At 40.5% G+C, this 22030-nt stretch overlaps 1 protein-coding gene across 3 annotated transcripts in view; it reads left to right on the top strand.

Moving 5' to 3' along the window:
• LOC147309620 (glypican-5-like) overlaps nt 1-22030 on the top strand; it is a 66111-nt gene that overhangs the window by 2126 nt on the left and 41955 nt on the right. For all 3 annotated transcript variants that reach the window (XM_086269204.1, XM_086269203.1, XM_086269202.1), the window contains exons 2-7: nt 329-490; nt 6062-6609; nt 14169-14351; nt 15777-15940; nt 16473-16532; nt 17006-17128. In XM_086269204.1, the coding sequence (XP_086125330.1) occupies nt 329-490; nt 6062-6609; nt 14169-14351; nt 15777-15940; nt 16473-16532; nt 17006-17128 (1240 nt within the window). The remainder of the gene's footprint in view (nt 1-328; nt 491-6061; nt 6610-14168; nt 14352-15776; nt 15941-16472; nt 16533-17005; nt 17129-22030) is intronic.

The raw sequence follows: 22030 nt of genomic DNA, 5'->3' as shown, positions 1-22030 counted from the left end.
TTTTGAGGTCACAAAGTTCTGTGCACCACATGCTTTTAAATTCTAAATAACCGATTGGATTTACTAATCGACTGGCTAATAAAGTTTGTTGATGATAAAATGTGGACAAAATATAGACCTTTAGTTAGTAGCAGAAAGTTCCTGAGCTAAGCCCCAAATCATTCTCTGTCTTTCACATATGTTCATATTTATATGAACAATAAGAAATTTGCAAACTGCTGAAGTAGTATAGTAGGTCGAGTGTTGAACGATTTTCTGTGACCTAATAAGCCCTGGACCTGGTATCCAGGCCTTTTTTTTTAAGGTATATAATTCCTTTGTCTTTCAGATGAGTCTCTCCGAGTGTGTGTCCACCCTGGGCCCAGCTGCTGTACCAGTAAGATGGAGGACAGCTACATGGCAGCTGTTCGCAGTGAAACACAGCAGAAGATGCGATCTTACAGTTTCGAACTCAAGTACCTGATTGCTGGACACATCAAGGCGTACCAAGGTGAGGGAGGGATATTGAATTGAGTTCATACAATTAAAATAATTCTTAAACTATACTGATTTCTCCTTTTTAACTCAATTTCAATTACATTTTATTGAAATAGCTCCAAATCACAAAAACTGTTGCCTTGCAACACTTGCATTAGTGAAGACAAAACTAGTGTTGGAGAACGGTGTAGCTGGAGGATCTGTACGGTCATGAAAAAGAACGTTTTTACAGGACTCTATGCAGTCCTGACAAACTGTGAAAAACAAAGCACACTCTTACTGCTTCCATAGAAATTAAGAGTGCAAGTAGCAGCCAGGTCCTGCTAATCAAATGCACTTTAACTGATCAGCAGCAAGTGTGGGCACCTCAATAAAAGCAGAAGTTCGTTGGTCTTGAGCATTCAAGCGTGTATAAATAAAATGCCACGGTCTTGTGGATGTCTCAGCAAATTCACCCCTTGTTTAAGGAAGCTCCAAAAATGCAAGAGCTACATCTCAGTTGGCATTTAAAATTTTAAAGTTTATGACAGTAAAATCAGAAAAAAACTGAGCAAGTGTGGCTTGTCTGGAAGGTTTGCCAGGAGAAAGCATTTTATCTCCAAAAAAGAGCATGGCAGCACAGTTTAACTTCACAAAATTGCATCTGAACAAACCACAAGACTTCTGGGATAAGACCAAAGTGATGGAAAACAAAAACATATGAACACAAACGCCTCATACCAACCAAACACAGTGGTGGAGGGGTAATTATTTGGGTTTGTTTTTCAGCAACAGGACCTTCTCTGTATACAAACCTATCCTGGAGTCAAATGTGAGGCCATCTGTTCAACAGCTTAGGTTTGGCGGCCTAAATGAGGTCATGCAAAAGGACAATGATCCCAAACAACAGAACGACTAAAAAAGAAAAGATTTCAGGTGTTGTAATGGCCTTGTCAAAATCCAGACCTCAACCTGATAGAAACACCGTGGTACCTTGAGAGAGCTGCGCACGAATGAATGCCCAATCCTCAATGAACTGAAGCAACCTTGTAAACAAAGAGAGACCAAACCTCATCCACAATAATGTGAGAGACTGATAAAGTCGTACTGGAGTGATTACTTTAAGTTATTGCTGCTGAAAGTGGTTTTATAGCTATTGGATCGTGGGGTGCACTTAGTTTCACAGGAATGCATAGAGTCCTGAGAAAACTTTATTATTGGATTAGATTAGATTAGATAGAACTTTATTAATCCCTCGGGTGGGTTCCTCTGGGAAATTCGATTTCCAAAAAAGCACAGCACCGACAGAAGTTACAGAGTTACAGAATATTATATATATATATATATATATATATAATACACACACACACACACACACACACACACACACACACACACACACACACACACACACATATATATAAATACAGAGACAATATAAATAAAATATACGAAGGGGATAAATATAATAAATAGGAATAAAAATAAAAATACAAGTGAATTGCACATTTCAAGTATTGAGTCTATTGCACTGTTGACTATTTACAAAAGTATTGCACAAAAGGTATTGCACAGTGAGGTGAAGAGGCACTACAGCTTAGTTGTTCCCCCCTCCTTTGTCCTCCTGTTTCCCCTCCCTCTCCCCTCCAGAGAGGAGTTAAACAGTCTGATGGCGTGTGGGACAAAGGAGTTTTTAAGTCTGTTAGTTCTTGTCTTTGGGAGAAGCAACCTGTCACTGAACAGACTCTTCTGATTGTTTATGGCCGTGTGCAGAGGATGCCCAGCATTGTCCATGATGTCCATCAGTTTCTTTAATGTCCTTTTCTCTGCCACTGTCACCAGAGTGTCCAGCTTCATGCCGACCACAGAGCTAGCCCTCCTGATCAGTTTCTCCAGCCTGGATGAGTCCTTCTTTGCTGTGCTGCTCCCCCAGCACACCACAGCATAGAAAAGTACTCCAGCAACCACCGACTGGTAAAACATCCTCAGGAGCTTCCTGCAGATGTTAAAAGACCTCAGCCTCCTGAGGAAGTACAGTCGGCTTTGGGCTTTTTTATACAGGTGCTCTGTGTTGCATGACCAGTCCAGTTTATTGTCCACCCACAGCCCGAGGTACTTGTACTTGTTGACCACCTCCACCTCCTCCCCCTCTATCTGAACCGGCAGTGGACCTGCTCTAGACCTCCCGAAGTCCACAACCAGTTCCTTAGTCTTTGAGGTGTTGAGTTGCAGGTGGTTTGTGTGACTCCATGCGACAAAGTTCCTCACCAGACTTCTGTACTCCTCTTCCTGATCATCCCAGATACACCCCATGATGGCCGTGTCGTCTGCAAACTTCTGAATGTGGCATAATTCAGAGTTGTAGCAGAAGTCAGAGGTGTACAGGGTGAAGAGAAGAGGGGACAGCACAGTTCCCTGTGATGACTGTACATATCCAACTTATTTTAAGACTAAACCTAAGGACTAAAACTCCCCTCACATGTGAATTAAATTATCAGCTTCCCATTGCTTTGTAGCTGACAGTCGATCTCTAGTGCTTATTGCAATCACACTGATTGCACATGAATCCATCATGTGTTTTCTTTGCTCCTTCTGGTAGTTGCCTCAACTGCTCGCCTCAAACTTGAGAGTAGTTATATTCACAACTTTCCATTGCTTGTGGTTATTTGCCTGTCATCGCTACAAAGTATAAATGTCCACAATAAAAATCTGAAAAATATTTCCACATTAAGGATAATACATCTTGCAGTATTTAGCTACACCCCTCCTTCAGCATGAAGCCCAGGTTCATTCATTCTCTCCTCGATTCATGACTGACAAGCACAAATAAAGGGCCTCCACCAAAGCGACTTTAATAGCAGTCGTGATTTTGATGTTTTAACAAGTCTGTCGAGAGCCCGTACCCCCCTCTGCCATTCTCACTTTGTGCGTTCATCACAAAATAGCTAGTCTGTGTCAGGGTGGTGGTGTGAGGCCAGTTTATTTTGTGAGGCGCCGCAGTGGCTAGCCAAACAAACAACTGATGTTCGATTGAGTCTTTGAGAGAGCAAACTCTCAGAGGGAGCAGCGGAAAACTTTGTTACAACTCTCTGCTCTCTTTCTCCGTCTGTCTGTCTCTGTCGCTGCAATAATCAGGTTTTGTTCTTGGCCAATGAGAGAGCGAGAGACGAAGAATGTTTACATTCAGTACGTATCCGCGGCAAAGTGTTGTTGCTGTGGGCAACAGCCGGTCTCTAACGGCCTGCTCTGAATAGGAGGAAGAATACTCTGCTTGTCCACTTGTCTCTCACTGCTATTCACCGTTTTGTGTAAGCATGTGTGTGCATGTGTGCGTGTGTGTGTGTGTGCAGGAGGGACCGTGTAGCTTCTATGTGTATGCGCTCATGCATTGTGGTGATAAAGGAGAATGGTAGAACTGATGAAACCCAGCAGACAGACGAGCAAACACCTACCTGTTTTCTTTTTGCTCCATCTCTATCCCCACACCCCAACCCCCTCTACATTTGAATACACCCAGCCTCAGTTTCAACTGGATGGCTGAACCATCCATGGGTAAAATGAATGCCAAACACCAAGAGACAAAGTATGCTGCAACTAGAGCAAATAAGAGAAGACAAGTTTAGTTTGCTGCACAAACCGTCTTCTCATTAATGCCAGGACTTCAGTAGCCCCACAGACCTATCATGTTCTGGAATCACTGTAGTTATCCCAGCACAGTTGGAAATAAATAAGATTCAGAAACATGGAAAAACTGTGGAAAGCAGGCATTCTTTGACAGGGTGGTGAGAAGCGTAGGCTTTATTTAGCCATTCATTGATCTAACTTGGGCTTTATTGGGGTTGTGATTATTAGGATCATTAGACCTGGTGCTTTAATGTGTATATGTCCCATGTGTTTATTTTAAGTGTCAAATGATCTTTTCAGCCACTCTTTTTTGGGGGGTTAACCACAAAATTGGAAAACAGTGTCATGGATGCTTAGGTGTCTGTTGTTTGACAACCTGTTATTCTAAAACTTGTGCAGATACACCCAAACATCTTTATGGACCAATGAGGGATTTTTGTGGTATGTTTTTGGTTAACCAACCCTTTAATTAATTAAGTTCATTTTGCAGGACAGCAGTGTCCCTCAACAGCTGAGCAGAGTCTCAAAGGACCCCCTCTCTTAAGTGCAGTGATTATAGCCCACTGGAGAAACTGAGACATGCCCAGAGCAGTTGTAGTCAGGCTCTATTTACACACTCTGGATTACTTTGGTGTGTGTGTGTCTGTGTGTGTGCATGTGGATATGTGTCTGCATGCTTGCGTGTGTTTCTCCTGGCACTGTAAGACCCTCGTGTCCTGCCATTCACATCGCAGCTGTTGTCCAATCACAGGGGCTAAAAAGCTAATCACATGACCCCACGTGAGCACACTTTGCCATGTCACTTGATGCCCTCTGTATTTGAGTGGCTTTTGCACGCACACACATGCAAGTGAAATGTTCTCACTCAGTGCTTTTGACTAAATAGGCCTGCCACTGCCGCTACGCTGCCTCCAGGCCGTTCAAATGTGTTCCTCGCCTTAACTGACCACAGCATATATTGCCGTCACTTGAGGAGTTGGCTGGCTGCGGCTGTGATTGCAAATGACAAAGCTGTTACGATGTGAACTCACGCACACGCACAGAGAGCGACATACACAGTGGCTGAAAGAGTGACTTGTGAAAGTGCGACATAAAAAGGTTTCCCTTATATTCTCTTTCATCCAGTCTCTTTCCTCTCCCTCTCTCTCCGTCTTTATCCGGATGCCTTCACACTGACATCACCCTTTTTACTAGGCAAGTTTCAAAAGTAAAGACACCGTCACACACCGCAGGCGTACGGCCCCTGTAAAAGGGGCAGGGTGGTGTCCTCTTTATTAGCCCATGCCTGACATGGGAAACACAGTGGATCATGAGATTGGGCCCCTCATTATCACCTGACTATAGATAACAGGGTAGTGAAAACGAGCTCAGGGATGAATTAAGTTTGAGCTATTTTTGATGAAGTCAGTTCAAGGACAGTTAGACATGTTCTTTGCAGTTAGAGAAACCTATACCTGCAACATCGTATATTTTGAAATGATGTGAATTTATTTTAGTGTTAAGCCCCCAGAGGCATCCAGTATGGAGGAGTCCAGCCGCAAGAAGACCTAAATAATCGAAGAAGCCAGTGGCAAGTGGAAGATCAGTCTGTAAGCTAAAATAACCCTATAAGGATGTTCCTGTTGGGCCCATGATAAACACAGAATCATGGGCCCAACAGAAACATCTTTATAGAGTTATTTTAGCTTAACTGTTCTGCATATGATTAAAACAAACACTTGACTTTTTTCTTCCCTGATGAGAATGATCACAATAACAACAACTAATTGCTGTATATGAAAAAGCCATCTTACAGAAATGCTGCTGCTTGAATCTTTCTTGGGACAGCAACATGAAGGGTCCTGAAACAGACCACTCGCATATCTAGACAGCTTTGCTAACCCTTATCTTTGATAGCTCCATAGATGTTTGGCTCAGGTGCACACGGCTAATAAATTTAACAAAACAAAAATCTTTCCATCTTTTCTCTCTCTCGTTCCAGAACACTTTGAGATGCTACTTTCTTTTACATCCAATCTGACCAGCACTCTGTTTGACAGTGCCTACTCCGCGCTGGCGTCGGACTGTCGCCCTCTTGTGTTTCAGCTGTTCACTGACATCAAACGGCACCTTTCTGGAGACTCTAATTCCTCCTTGGAGAGTGTTGTGCGTCGATTCTACAATGACCTCTTCCCACTGGTCTATCGCCGCCTGCTCAACCCTGGTATAGGCCAAATGTCAGTCCGTACCTATAACTCCCTTTCAACCAGTCACGATGACTGCTTGCGCATGACACGGCGGGACGTCAGCCCATTTGGACCTCATCCTCGCCTACTCGTCAGCAGCCTGTCACGAGCACTCGGGCCGGGTCGAGCGCTGAGCCGACTGTTGAGACTGGCTGGAGAGGTTGTGAACGCGACCGAGAAGGCGACATTATCCAGAGACTGTTTGCGAGGGTTAGTGAGGATGCAGTATTGTTCCCACTGCAGAGGACTCACACTGATACGGCCCTGTACTGGACTGTGTATCAACATCATGAGAGGATGTCTGGTAAGTTTTTGGAAGTTGACTATTTTAGAAAACCCATCCTTCGCCTATTATTTAGAGCCCCAGTTCGAAAAAAGTTGGTACGCTGCTGGAATGTAAGTAAAACTAAATACCAATGATGCCATATTTTATTCACAACAGAACATCGAGAACATGTCAAGCATGGAAAGTGTGACATTTTACTTTTTCATATTAGCTCAATTTGGTCACACATCTCAAACAATATTGGGCAACAAAAGGCTGTAAAAGTAATTAAACTTAAAGAGAAAACAGCAGGAGGAACTTTTTTTTTGGTAGCTTTTTTCTTTTTGTTGAAAACTTTTTCTCGGATCCAAAAATGTACATGGTGTTTCATAACTCCACAATCCAGCTTCACATTATATTTTTTATTTTCTTTTATGGCAAATGTGGATTTAACCTCTGTACTTCTAAGTAATGAAGATCCCAAAAGCTTGAGTAGCTCACCAACTATGGAGTGGAAATGATTATCTGATAATCTCAAATGATTATCAGATTACATAAAAACTGATCCAAATGATGATGCATAGTCAATCCAAGATTCCCAACAGTTTACAAACCTAGTGTAAGCCTAATCTTAAACTTAGCAAGGGGGGGTCTGTATATTCTAGATTTAACAGACAGCCAATGAAGAGAAACTAGTACGGAAAAAAATGGTCTCGCATTCAGTTTAGCTGCTGTTAAACTGAAGGCTTTTCAGGAAGCTTTCAGAAGAGCCTGATAATGATGAGTTATAACAGTCAAGCTTAGAAATAATAAATGCATGAGTTAGTTTTCCAGCATCACCCTGAGGCAGGGTATTTCTATTTTTACAGAAATTGTGCAACTGCAGGAAAGCGTTTGGATTGTTGTAATAAAAGGCAGCTGTCGTTAGTATAATTTATCATAAACTTTTAGTATAACCATTGCACTTTGGGGAATGTGGTGCTCTCTGCTGTGTGTCACCTGGGCATCATGTGCATAGCAATGAAAATTAATGCTGTGCCTTTTAATAATAACACTTAAGGGATGAATGTATAATGTAAATAGAACTAGTCCCAGCACATAACCTTGAAGAACTTTATAATTAACCTTCCACTGTTTCTTTTCCTGTTTCCAATTGTAACATAAAATCCCCATTTTTCCTGTTTTCCATTATGTATCCCCTTTAACTCTTGCAATCCGATGTATAGTTTAGAAATGTGTTTGCCACTGGGACTGATTTATAAGCCATTAAGATCATCAGAACCTGAATTAGCCTCAGTACTTTTTCATGTATTGCGTTATTGGTATTGTCCGCCTAATATTGTGTTACACCTATATTTGTCTTATAAATCCTGTTTGATCTGGTGGAATGATATGCGGAAGTATTGTTTCTAAACTTCTGGCTGTAATTGAAGTAAAAAGATTAGAGTCCTGATTCAAAACTGACATGTTTATAATTAAAGCATTCCCATCCTTTGCTATAACTGCGATTGCCATGAGAGTTTCACTGGTCTGAAGGACACAATTAAATGTTTTCAGCGAGAGAGGAGTTAGTGGTTGTTTAAATGAAAATCTATTATTGTTGTTTTGAATTCCCCAAATCCAAATAAACTGGAGTGTGAGGGAGATCCGTTCCCCCAGTTCAGCACAACCCAATTCTCTCAATATCCTTAATCATTTAACATTAAAAAGACATTCAGTCTTAGTGTAGGATAAGTGAGATGTTGAGAAGAAAATATAATCCCTACTTTTAGGATTGAATTCATGCCACACATCACAGATTATTCTGGTGATAAGAAATACCTGATGCATCCTCATATGGGTTCAACCTTGAGTTAAAGTCACTGACACTTATGACTTTGGTATGGTCTGAGTCTCATAAGTGAGTTTCTTGTATGAAAACTGTCACAGTCTGGCGAGGGCAGACTGTAGGTGTTGGCAAACGGACCCAAACGCAACTCCATAAACTGAACGTGGCGTAGAGTTAACAGAAAATCAGCCGTTTATTGAGGCCCGCAAAAAGGGAGTACAAACAGCAGGACACAGGTGAACACTAAACCATAGCCTAAACTGGGTGAACTAAAGCTAAACATGAAAAACCTTAAACGGGGTGAACTGACATAGAATGCTGAAGTGAGGGTATGGACGAGCAGACGACCTGACAAATGACATGCAAAAACAGAGGACTTAAATACACACGAGGTGATCAGGGGAAGTGGAGACACATGAGGAAACAGCTGACTAACATGAACCTAATGACAGGAGCAGTGAAGCTAAATACACAGAACCAAGAACACACGACTCCTTCCAAAATAAAACAGGAAACATAATGAAACGCAGACATGACAACCAGAACTTGACAACGTAAGACACAGACATGAAACACATGAAGAGCAGGGGAGACTTAACATGGGTTGGAAACACGAGGGGGGAATTAATAAGAACTAAAATCACCTAGGCATGGTAACAAATGAACTTAGAAAACCTGGAGGGCTTAAACATAAACTATAAACATCAAAATGAACTAAAACTCAAAACACTGGGTCATAAGACCCAGGACCGTGACAGAAAACTATGCAGCTTTGTCCTTTCTCCTTTTATTTCTCTTTACTGGGAATCACCAGATTCTCTGCATTCATCACTTAAACCTTTAATAACCTCACTGCGAGCGATTGCTGTCAGTCCCAGTCAGATTGCAACTGTTTGCAGAAATTGTCTTAAGATCAAAAGTGGTGGTGAATGTGTGATACCCTCAAGCTGTGGGCAGCTACTTAGTCACCACAAGTTCGAATCAGTCACAGAATTCAGTGCCATCACCAAGAAGCCACCAGTTTTGTTGTAAATGAAAGGAGGATGCTGTCCTATTTGTTTTTTGACTGAGCCATTTGCTTGCTCTGAATTATAAGATAGATTTGGTAATCTAAATGTGGCCAGTGTTGGATGGTTTCCATTTGAGTCGATTTAATGTAACGTTGTTCGGCTAATGTTATCTTAGGATTTTGGTGATTAGCCCTGTGGTGATGGTATTTGGTGATGAGTATTTTAATTTATTTTATAAAATCTGTATTTGGTGTCAGTGTATTGACAGAGACAATAATGCTTTGCAAACTATAACAATGCTATGCTGGACCGATTTTTTTCCCCTAGTTAGTAATAGCCTTCACATCGTATGATACTAGACTAACTGAAGCTGTCTGTTTCTCCATTATATAATTACAACGAAGGACATGTTTGCAAAAAACCTTCCCCTCAGCTAATCAAATATAAAAAATTACATGTAGAAGATAGAACAGATCAATATCAGAAGGTCTTCTTGTTCTGAGGTCTCTGTTTGCTGCTTCTGAGGGCAGTTTCTAATACTGCATTGCTCACGAAGGGGCCTCGTTTACACGTATAAATTGGTCCATGCAGTCATTAGCACATTCATAGTCCAGTGTGTGTAAAACAAGAATACTTATGTCTTAGCATTAAAGAGTCTTCTAAGTAGCACTGTGTGATCACTATTGTCCAGCAGTCACAGATGCACAGTAATGCGATTGTTGCCTCATCTCTGTTTTGTGTCTCTGTTTAAGACATCAGCACAAAGAGTCATTTGTATACTTGTCTCCACTGTGTGTTCTGAATCTGTCCTATAGTCACTGATCTTGTCTCTATAAGGGATCAGAGGACATAACGTAATGTTAAGAAAAGAGAAGCTTTTGTAATGTTGTTACCTCACGGTACGATGGGACGTTTGGTCTACATAGTGAGCATCTCTTTGTTCTTGCTTTCTGAAAGTGACCAGTTTTGCTTTTCATCCCTGCTGATGGGTTTCTGCTGGTTGGCCCGTCGATTTCAAAGCTCATGGTGTGAGCCACATTGAGTCATTCATTTTATTGTGTACCATCACAGGGAGCCCAACGGGAGCCGTATCCTTGGTGACTTCTTCTGCTGAGCTTTAAGACACTCCCGTGTAGAAAACTCTCAGCCTCACAGGAAAGGGAGTTTGGAAGTGTAGTTTTCCTCTCGCTTAATGCTTTCTTTGCTTCTGTATTTTCCCAACAAGGCTTCCTGAGTCATCTCGCTTAGTCATGTTTCCTGGTATAAGGAACATCTTCTTGGGCTCTAAAGCTGGTGAACTTGACCACTATGAATAACAGACGGGCCCATGCTGGTAACTTTAAAAACAAAGTTCAAAGTGCCTTTTCTATGTTCAGGTCAACTGTCTGACAAATTTCCAGCTTCTCTTTTGATATGCTTTCCACACATGCAGCTGTGGTCTTCTGTGATACCTTGGATTCTTACGTTATTCCATCTTGATCTTCCCTCCTGGTCACTTAGCCTAGCTTCCAGCTTACTCCAAAATTTGATTAAATTAATTTAATCTAAAATCACAAATAGCAAATAAATATAAATTAAATACAAAACACTGAGTCTCACCCAGGACCGTGACAGAGGGGGCTGTTTCTGACTTTCAGACAGCCACCAAAGATCCTGAAAGCAAAACAGAGTTACAAAAATCTTCTTGAAAGCAAATTTGCTGCAAAAGATTTTGGGTCTGCCTGGACAAAAGTATAGCAAGGCTGCAAATTCCCCAGAGCAGCAGTCAGATCATTTTTGACGGTTTTAATTCAGACAGAGATTTCGCAATCGCCTTGAATGTGCTATATGCTGGTTTTAGTTCTTCTGATTTTAGCGAGGATATTTTGGAACTGAAAGGTACTCAGCACTGAGCTCAGGCCTTTCATACAGTTAATGTTAACAAGAGCCAGGGTCCTGATAACATTCATGGCTGCCTAATTAAATATTGTGCTTAAGAACATCATCCTATATTTCATGTTATTTTTAATAAATCCTTGCAAATACATAATGTGCACTCTCTTTTTGGAAAAGACGCTGTCGTGGTTACACTCACTAAATCTAGTCGTCCAAAAGTTCTAAACGACTTCAGGCCTGTTGCCCTTACCTCAGTCGTGATTAAGGTTTTTGAAAAAAATCACCAGAAAAGTGATTATGGAAGCGATTGAACATCAGCTGTCACGATCAGGATCCAATGCAATTTGCATATATGCCCAATAGAGGAGTGCAGGACTCTACTTAATCTGAGTCTTAAACATGTAGAGAGTAAAGGGACTCACAGCAAAATCTCCAGTGTTAAATTAACACTGGAGAGTGTCTATATGGGTCCACACCTCTGAGTGTTAAATACAACACTGTTGAGTGTTAAATTAACACTTTTGACAGTGTTATATGTTTAAAAGTAACCTAGTCAGTTTTGAAGATTAACAATGGCTAACACTGAGCAGTGCTGATTTTCTAACACTGGAATATTTCTAACATTTTGAGTTATTTTCCAGTGTCTGCCACATGCTATCATTTTTCTGTAAAGCAAATGTACCTACGGGTATGAATAAAGTAACCTTGAATCTTGAAGCTTGTATCATTAGAAGCCATAGCATACATTTTTAGTGTTATGAGGATTATAACCAACTGTATCTTTCCATGAAGCTAAATAAATAAAATAATAATATGAAAATAAATAAGATAAAACTGAGGTCATTGTACTGGGATATAAAAAATTTAGAACTATTGTATCTAACCAGATTGTTACTCTTTTGTCTTTCAATGTAAAATAAATACTGTATGTAAGACTGCTTTTTTCCATTTGTGGAATATCTCTAAAATTAGAAACATCCTGTCTCAGAGTGATGCTGAAACAATAGTTCATGCATTTATTATTTCTTAGCTGGACTACTGTAATTTATTATTATAAAGTTTTTCCAAAAACTCCCTGAAAAGCCTTCAGTTGATCCAGAATTGCTGCAGCAAGAGTCCTGACAGGGACTAGAAAGAGAGGGCAGATTTCTCCTGTATTGGCTTCCTTCATTGGCTCCATGTTAAATCCAGAACTAAATTAAAAATCCTGCTCCTCACATACAAGGTCTTAAATAAGCAGTTCCCATCTTATCATAATGACCTTATGGTGCCATATCCCCCTATAAGAGCACTTTGCACAGGCACTGCAGGCTTACGTGTTGTTCTTAGAGCATTTAAAAGTAGAATGGGAGGGCGCTGTGTAAATACAACTGAATTGAATTGAATTGAACTGAACTGAAAGGCACTTCCTCCCACTCTTGCTGATTTGACCCGCACACCTAGCCATCACAGTTTGGGCCATATAAAGCTAATCCTTTACGCCTAACTATTTTTTCCTTCTTCGAACACATCAACTATGATGACAAAACGTTGACTTGCTCCCTAATACACTGTATCCCACCCACTAACAGGTACTGTGATGAAGAGATAATCAGTGTTATTCACATTTCAGTGGGTATAATGTTATGGCTGGTCAGTGTAATTATTTGATCCCCTGCTGAACTTGTAAGTTGGCTCAGTTACAAAAACATTAACAGCCTCAATTTTTAATGTAGTTGAATTTTAATGGAGAGAGACAGAATATCAGCCAAAATAACCAAAATAATTATATATCGATTTATCGATTTAAATCGTTATGGAGTGATATAAGTGTTTGATCTCCAAGCAAAACATGACTTAGTACTTGGTGCAGAAAGTGAGCGAGGTTACAAATTTAACAGGGGATTTTCCCCACTGTACAGTCTATGCTCCAGAGGTTCTGGTACATATATTTTTTAACTGGTTAAAGTCAGGCTAGCTTACACTTTTTATGCTAATCTTAGATAATCACCCGATTGCTCTTTGTGCTCAGTGAATAAACCCAGCAAGAAAAGTGAGTTTCGTCCTGTTTAGATCAGCTTTAGAAAGAAAACATTTTACATATATTGTTGCAGTGACACTTTTGCTCTTCTAAATCTTCTCATTTGTAATCTCTGCAGAACCTACTGGACTCCCTTTTGGGTTCAGTGTGCGATTTGAAGAAGACAGTGTTTTAGATGCGTGGGAGGCACCAGAGAATTTGTATCCCGCTGTCAAGGGGCGAGACAGTTACCAAATTCGCACTAATGCAGCCATCTCTCATTCTGCTGAATCATTCAGAGAATTTTACCACCAACAGATCATTCCCACATTACATTTTGACTGACAGATAACAAGAGCATTGTCAAGAGAATTGGCAGTCTCTTCCGTGCTTCTTACTAGTCTGCTTTGAAATTTGCTGGACAGCTGTACCAGCGCCCAGGGGGAATTCTTTATAGCACAAAACTAGAAGATGGCACTGTTCGTCTCACTTGAGAGTTTCTTGGATGCAAGGAAAGTGTGATTAAAAAAAACAACAACTCTGAACATGTTTATCCTCCTCAGTAATGAGAAGGAAAGAAAAACCCACGCAGAGCAAAGAGAGAGGCGGAGGAAACAATGTATTTAAAGAGAAATTCAGTTATTAAGTTAAATTGAATTATATCTAAAAAGCACAAAATCACAGTGAAATGTTAGACAGATAGAAATCATAGACAACAAAGACAGAAATCCAACAATAAATTCAAATTCATCTTGAGTAAAGACTTAGAGAGAATATATATAGATATATAGATATACAGTAGATAGTCTTCTCTGATTCAGAGGAAGCACTGTATGTGATCTGCATTTTCTCATTCTTCGTCTTTTCTCCTCTCTTTTTTTTCTAGGTGGGTGTATCTGAGCTGGGTGGCCCCTGGGGGAGTCTGGTGGTATTGCTTCAACGCCTAGCTGCTACTTTAGCAACCAGCAGCAACCACAACAGCATGGAGTTAGCTCTCTTAGCTGTGAGACACCATGTAAATGATGCCATACTACATGCGCAGCTGCATGGGCCACGCATCACAGCCACAGTAAGCAAAAGAGATAATTTGATGTTGGGGATGATGTTTGGTTTGCTTTATACTGGCTACACTTATAATTGTTTAGAATATGACATGTAGTCATGTGGATGCAAATCAACTGGGGGAAAAAAAGTTTAAATATGTAATGTTAAAGTGCTTCAAACTCAAAAAAAAAAAAGAAAAAAAGATGAGCATCCGGTCCCTAAGCATCGTTACACATATGCCTCAATAATAAAGTCATTTGAATTTTGGACACAGAGGAAGGAAGGCCATGGGTTTCTTTCAGCCTGGCAGTTGGAGCTTCTTAGAAAAGCCTTGTACCTAGATGGGCTAAAAACAGCCTCATTCTCTTTAGAGAATCTGGGGTTCCTTTCAGTCTGTGTGTGTGCGTGAGCATGTATGTGAGTGTGAATACAGATCCAGTGCCAGACAAAGACTGTGGTTGGCGGGACAACCGATACCCAGAATGCAGCTTGGTTCAGAGTGATGAGAAAGTTTCTGTGGCTAATCTGTAGACAAACAGACAACACACAAACACATGCATGCATGCACACACTGTTGGAGGAAGCAATAGAGTAGTCGTCCAACTTTGAGAGAACATTGTGGACTTAGAGTAGATTCCTGAGAGGTAAACAAACATACACAGACATAATTGCACTGCTAATTGTGGCTGATAAGAAAATGCCCCTTCATTAAATATTTGATCAAAGTTCTTCATCCATGTGACGCATGACAGTTGGTTAAATGAAATATTGGCTACACTTAATGCTAAGGTTAAGACAACACTGATTTCTGTTCTCTTAGAGAACCTGACAACCAGTGTTAGAAAATTAAACACTAATGCAGGTGTGGGAAATGAATTTTCCCAGGGACCACATGAGTAGATGGGACAGTCGTGGAAGCTTACAACGTTAAATCTATAAGGAAATGAAATTAATATCGGCGCTTCCAAAAACGGTCCCATTTCCTCATGTAGCCCCTTGGGAAAAATTAATTGCCCATCCCCATTCTATAACTGAATAATTGGTATGAAGCTAATCTTTTGTGTATTTATTGCAATAATAACCAAAAAACTACCAGCTATTAAATTTACTGGGCACTCGGCATGCCTCCTAATGACATGAGTCAGTGGTCACAGGCTTCAACATCCTTGGTGCAATAAAGACTTAGCTGAGCACTTAGTCAAATAAGTCAAAGTTAGCTTCTCCAACTGGTAATGCCAGTTTGACTGAGCATATTGACAAGTAGTCTAATCTCTGATCTACTGCAAGGAAGAAAAAACTAGCATTGTCTCTCAGTTCATCCATTTACCAATACTAATGAACACATCTTAAACATGACACGTGGTCTAGATAAACGTGCATAATAGTCCATGTACATCATTCAGCATTCCTCTGAAAAGCAGCCCAAAGTTATCATCCAGTGTTTCCTCAGGTAGAGAAAGTGTGCGGCAGCCAGGCAGCTGGTCCTGTGATGATAGGTCCACAGTCAACTACCGTGCACACTACAACATCAGCAAACTTGGAGAGGTCGCCTGCGACTTTGCCTCCTTCAGTTGGTCCACCAGTTCATCGACGATTGCGGCTGCAATCCCGGAGGTGAGTAACATACTGGATCTGCTGATATGCATTGCTTATTGTTAGAGAAGATGGAAATATTTGGGGCCTGTAAAGGAGGATGGAGTAGTGTTATTTTTTTTATATTTGTCATTCACGTATTGCAGGGGAAGTATGGGCATAAGCAGAACAGAAAGCTCAGCCCTCAATCAGCTGAGAGCAGCTCTTACCAGCTGATGGCTCAGCTATTATCCTACACACATGAGGCGTTAGGTTGACAAATTTCACATATGACATGTTATTTAAGCTGCTTTGTAACTAACTTCAAGTCCAACGCCTTCTTTTCACATTGTGTCTTACTTCATAAATGTTCTGACTTTTGTCACTGTTGCCTGCATTCTTTTGAATGCGTTACCATTCCTCTCTCAAACTCAGGCTTCTATATGGCACATATGCCTTGTGCTTTCTACATATGTGTGTAAAAAGGCGAGGATGTCCCAGAACATCTTTGATTATTATGTTGCTGATGGAAATCAAGTGAAAAGAATTGTTCATTTCTTTGTGTTTGCACTAGGTCATTCCCTCTTAAAGGTAGCAGAGGGGAGAAGAGTGGAAACCTGAAAAAAATATCAAGGTAATTGTTGTATTTATGAACTATTAAATCACCCTAAAATCAAGAAGTCAGAGGATAACCATTCGTGATTTTTATCTAGCCTTAGTTGTGTCTGTTGCCATTAAAAGTAGTCATATTCCAAGAAATTCATGTGAAATGATTCTCTATGGCTGTATTATTACATTACACTATCATGGTAAAATCACGTAATTCATGTAATTGTTCCACATAAATGATATAGTATTTTCCTAAACTTGGAACTCTAAGAAAACGTAGTAAATGAACCCAAATATCGGATTTTTATTACACAGTCATTATCTAAAGGGAGTCTGTGTGGCTTCCTTTTGTTGCCTTCGGTCTATCAGAAGGGATTTTGCAGCAAATTGGACTTGACAGTCTAAATTGAGACAAATAAAGGCATATGGTACACCGCCTCAACTCTTATTAACAACAACCCGAGCATTCAGCTGTGCACAACTCCTACTCTTTTTCAGAGAGTTTGAGGGCTCTATCCAGCGGTACCAGTGGTTTTTCACCGAGTTGCCAGAGATGCTTTGTGAAAGTGAGATGGAAGTGGAGCAGCACACATGCTGGAGCGGCCAAGATGTCGTAGAGAGGTCTGTGTGCATTGCGATATGTTTTATTCTGTGACAAATGCTTTTTTACAACTATGATGTACCAAAAAACAGGCAGAATTTGTCTACTTGCTTTCAGGTTACCCTGTAAAATGACCTGAGACACATTACCAGTTAACAATATAATCCTTAGGCTACAGTTCCACACAGTAACACAAATCCCTATCCTCATGAGGACACATAAGATCTTTCTCTTTGTGTTTCCATACGTACCTGCGCACAAAGCTAAGTTGAAAACCAGACCAAACAGACTCAAAAGCAATCGCCAAAATGATTCTACTCTAGAAACACGAAAAGGTAGAAATGAAGGCTACAACGCTGCAACTCTGCCCATAACTGCTTATGTTACCTGTTGAAGTTCAGGCTCGGGCCACTGAACTGGGGTCTGCAGATACTCACCTTTAACATCACTGGGTTCTTTGCTAGCTTTGTGTTAGCATGCTGTATGTGGATGCTTGCAAAGAGCTGATGTTGTGTTAGCAGTGTAATGCATTTGTGTCTCTCCTTTTGAATTTCACCATTTATTCACCATTTTTACTTTATCAGTGTTGGATAAACCCAGTGACAGCTACCTCCATAGCTAGAGCCTGATTTATTGGCTGGCTGTTATTGTTGGCTGGCATGAGCATTTATAATGAAAATAAAAATCTAAGAAGAGATGGCAGAAACACCCTTCAGCCATGTTATGAGTGTTGATGTTGTATCTGTTAAAATTGAATCTGTAACTTTCCTCTTGGCAGTACACATTTGAACGGCACAAAAACAAATTGATCTGTGCAGAGTCTGGAAGAGTATAAATGAGTAAATAAATAGCTGGACATAACAAATATTAGAGAAAACTGTTGCTTCTGAAAGAAAAAAAATGTTGACTAATATATTTAAATATTGGATTTTATCCTATAACTGGCTCTACTCATAGTTCTATATTCAGTTAAGATCTAGTGTGCATACTTATATATATATCAACTACACAAAACATGAATTAACTGATACAGAAATGTACTGAATGTAAGGTCAGAGATGAGATGAAAAAACAAGAGTAGATTCTGTTAATGGGACAAATTTATGTTTCTAGATGTTTGCATCGCTTGAGCCTGAGTGAGGTATAACTTTCAGGCTTTGCTGCATGGACAATTCAAGGCCAATTTCTTGTTCATTTCTCCCTCCAGCAGCTGAAGTATTGCTCCTGCTGTCTGTACTGTTGCTATGGTTCAGAAGCTACAGCAACCCATGTTGCATGAATACTGAGGAGACAGAGATACTGTATTGGTTTCAGTTTATTCTAGCATTTACCCACCATTCAATGTAAATTCCAGCCCAGTATGTTATCCTATCCTGTTGTATTTCACATGCAATGAGCTGAATTCTGTCATTGTTTTTGCTACCTAAAACTGACCCTTTTATGCTTCTTTCTAGCTCCACGCTTTGTTTTGTTTTTTTAATTCTTTAACTCTATTCGTTATTAATAATTACATTCTATTTATCTTACACTGGAACTTGATGCTGTCTCATTTCATCCACTGTTCGAAACGAGATGTTTTAGCTCCTTTCCCTAAAAAGCTCCTTTTAAGACAGAATTCTTGTGATTCGTTGTCACTGACAAACAGAAGGTTTAAGCAGTAGGTACAGTAGACAAGTTGTACAAGTACAAGCACAATAGCATGCCTGAGATGACCATATTAAGCCTGTCATGTCACTATAATGCCATACAGAGCATAGATATTTTTATTTGCAACTTTGGTCATGTTAAAAAAAAAACCCATCCACATTCAGAGCATAATATCTATTTAAAATGTGTCTGTGTGTGTGTGTGTGTGTGTGTGTGTGTGTGTGTGTGTGTGTGTGTGTGTGTGTGTGTGTTGCTCCTATAGTTGCCAGGGCAGGGGTTGTGAAGGTTAGAGAGTTCGTTTCCAGAGTCTTTCTCATGGTGATTACTTTGGCAGCTTAAACTAGTAACAAGACAAATGGACCCACACACGCACACATGTACCAAGCACACACACGCTTAGACAAATGTGCTCCGAGACGCATTCTTCCACACATACCGAGCAGCAAACATACCAACATGCACCCAGCAATACACACACTCCTCTGGAGCACACTCACTTAGATGTGAGCCCGTTCTATCCGTCTCAGCAGGGAATCTGTTCCTGTGATAGAGAAGGTTTATTTATTGAAGGTCTACCAACCATACGAAACAGGCCGTGTTGCCTTGAAGGACATCCTACACACGCTTCGCTCTTTCTTTCTTCACCGTTGATGCTGCTGAAGTCAGTGATCCTCATATATATTTATCGGCTTTGCTTTTTCTTTTTCACTGGATATTTAAAGAAAACTGGAGCAGGAAACACTTTAAAAGGATAATAACGCTAAAAATTGCATTGTTACATGTTGAGAAATCCACAAATTAGCAAGCTATTGGTGGCCTGATGTACCAGACAAAGAAAAACCATGCAAAAGCAAGTCTGCTCTCATCACTGGTGTCGCTTAAGTTTTATGCTGGGGATCTTATTGATCTTATTTATTATAATGCCCATGATTTCAGATGCTGAATGAACATATCGAGTAAAATACCTGTCCTTACTCTGTCCTTTCTTTAACATTTTAACCTGTTGGGACATTTCCCACATCTACATTCTTTACCGGTCCATTCCAAACTAGATATCCCTGCATTCCCTCCAATTTTGTGTAAAAGGTCTTGAATTAAATATTAAAAAATCCACCACCATCATTCCAGCCTGATGTTTTACTCACTCTCATAACAGGTTTAGAAGAGATGTCGCCCTTGGCCTGTGCTGGAGCGCAGCCAGTCTGTGCTTCTCTGACCTCTTTACATCTTCTTCTCTCATTCATCCATCAATCCATCCACCCATTCTCCCATTAATTCAGCCATCCATTCATCTCTCCATCCTGCTATTCAGACCTCCATTCATCTCCTCCGCCCTCTGACCCACTTCACTTACAAATGTCTGGTGTTGGTGAAAGTGTGTGTTTGTGCATGTGTGAAAAAGATAAATGATGAGAAAGTCTGAGAGTGGATGATGGAGGAGCAGAGGGCAGATTATAGGCCCCCTTTTTTTTCATGGTTACAAGTTGGCATGACAATGAAGATGGTTACACCTACATTGTAGGGAGACTAGACTGGAGCACAAGAGTAGGTGTCGTCTGTTTTCCGGTATCCAAATCCAACTTATTTAAATATTGCAGTTAAAATATCTGTTCCTAAGTGCATCTTAAATAACTACTAAAGAAGAAGAAAAACAACTTTATTTAGCTGATTTTTTTTTTTGTTTCAGCAGTGGAAGTCATGTAGCTTCTCCAGCTGTCTCCTAATCTGGTCAGAAGGCACAGCCAGGTTTATCAGATGTGGGGCGTGGGGTCTGATGCGCTGAGAATAAATGAGAGAGCATCAATTTACAAATAGTCTGAAAGTCGGACACAAGTGAGAAAACAGTACCATCAGAGAAGGCCCGACGCCAAATTCTTTATAAACTAAGCATACAGGTGACAGGACCCAGCTGGCAGCACATAATCCTCCAGTGGCTCTGGGCCATCCTAATATATCCACTTACACACACTCCCCCAAAGGTGCGCCGCTCACAAGTGAGACTCTAGAACAACTAGAGTTGAATAAGAGCTGTATTCAGAATAGTGATCTAAACCGATTTTTTTAACTTTTATTTTCATATTTCAAAAGCATTTATGGCGTTCCACATTCATAATCAAGTCGCACAAGTATTTTCACAAGTTTTGCCAGATTCAACTCAGGACAGGGCCGAATCACTGTCATTTAGGGTCATCTTACTGAATAATAATAATAATAATAATAATAATAATAATAATAATAATAATAATGCATTTCATGGCGAATGTTTTAATTGTCTAAGATGGAAAAGCAAAAACTCATTTTGACACAGAGTTTGTTAATGCTGGCTCGCACTGCATTCACACACTCCCCAAATAGTCTGAGGTTGGGAATGCACTCCCTCAACTTTGTGTTGGTCATTGTCACTTTAAGTGAAAGGCAACCCACAGCTAATAGCATACTCCACATTAAAAGTTTGCAGTGAAATGTTTGCACGCGTGCAGTACAAGCAAATGTATTTCTTTCACTCAGGCCTAATTATCTAGAATGAGTAGAAACATCGCTGTGGGCACATGTGTGATGAATGTGGACCTTCTGATTGCAGTTAGATCTGTAATGGCTGATTGCCTCCAGAAGAGGGAAGCAACAGATCAACATCTTTAGCGACCACGCATTAACTCTGTCCTTTTCACTAAAAACCTACCATACCCGGTCTATTTATGCGTCCTGTGTTTGTGTGTGTGTTCAAATGTCCACCTCTGATTTACATCACCCCTTAATGTTTTATGAAGACATGTAACAGTCCAAGACAGAAATGTCCTGAACCCTGAGGTAGAAAGTAGAGAACTGCTTTTTTTCCCCAGACCAGTCTAAACCACACTGTACTTTCATCTGGCACAAGAAATACAGGTTTATCCCTCAGGTGTGGGTACAGTGTGTTACTTTGTGTAGCCTATGTATGCATATTATAAGTGTGTGTGTGTGTGTGTGTGTGGAGTGGGGTTGAATGGGCTAATTAAATGTCTCCACAGGAATGCAGCTAGATTTACAACTGAGGTTGCGACGCCTATAATTGCACTCCTCCCTCAGATCAGATCACCATTTCAGGTGTTATAATTTTGTGTGTGTGTGTGCGATCCTTTAACGCTGCAGGGAGGCACCTTAAGAAATGAGCGCTATGCGTGTCACTGTTAGCAACCTCGCAGTAACTAAGGGCAGCGGCAGAGGAGCGTTGTCATCGTGCTGCTGGTGATTTATGTGTGTCGTTCTCCAGATCTCATTAAGTGTCACTCACAGTC

This window comes from Aulonocara sp. 'chitande type north' Nkhata Bay, linkage group LG17, assembly GCF_057382095.1.
Source record: "Aulonocara sp. 'chitande type north' Nkhata Bay isolate Kocher_YH1m ecotype deep benthic linkage group LG17, A_spYH_male_GT1.1, whole genome shotgun sequence".
NCBI lineage: Eukaryota > Metazoa > Chordata > Actinopteri > Cichliformes > Cichlidae > Aulonocara > Aulonocara sp. 'chitande type north' Nkhata Bay.
The sequence above is the reverse complement of the archived record's forward strand: the minus strand, read 5'-3'. Positions and strand labels throughout refer to the sequence as shown.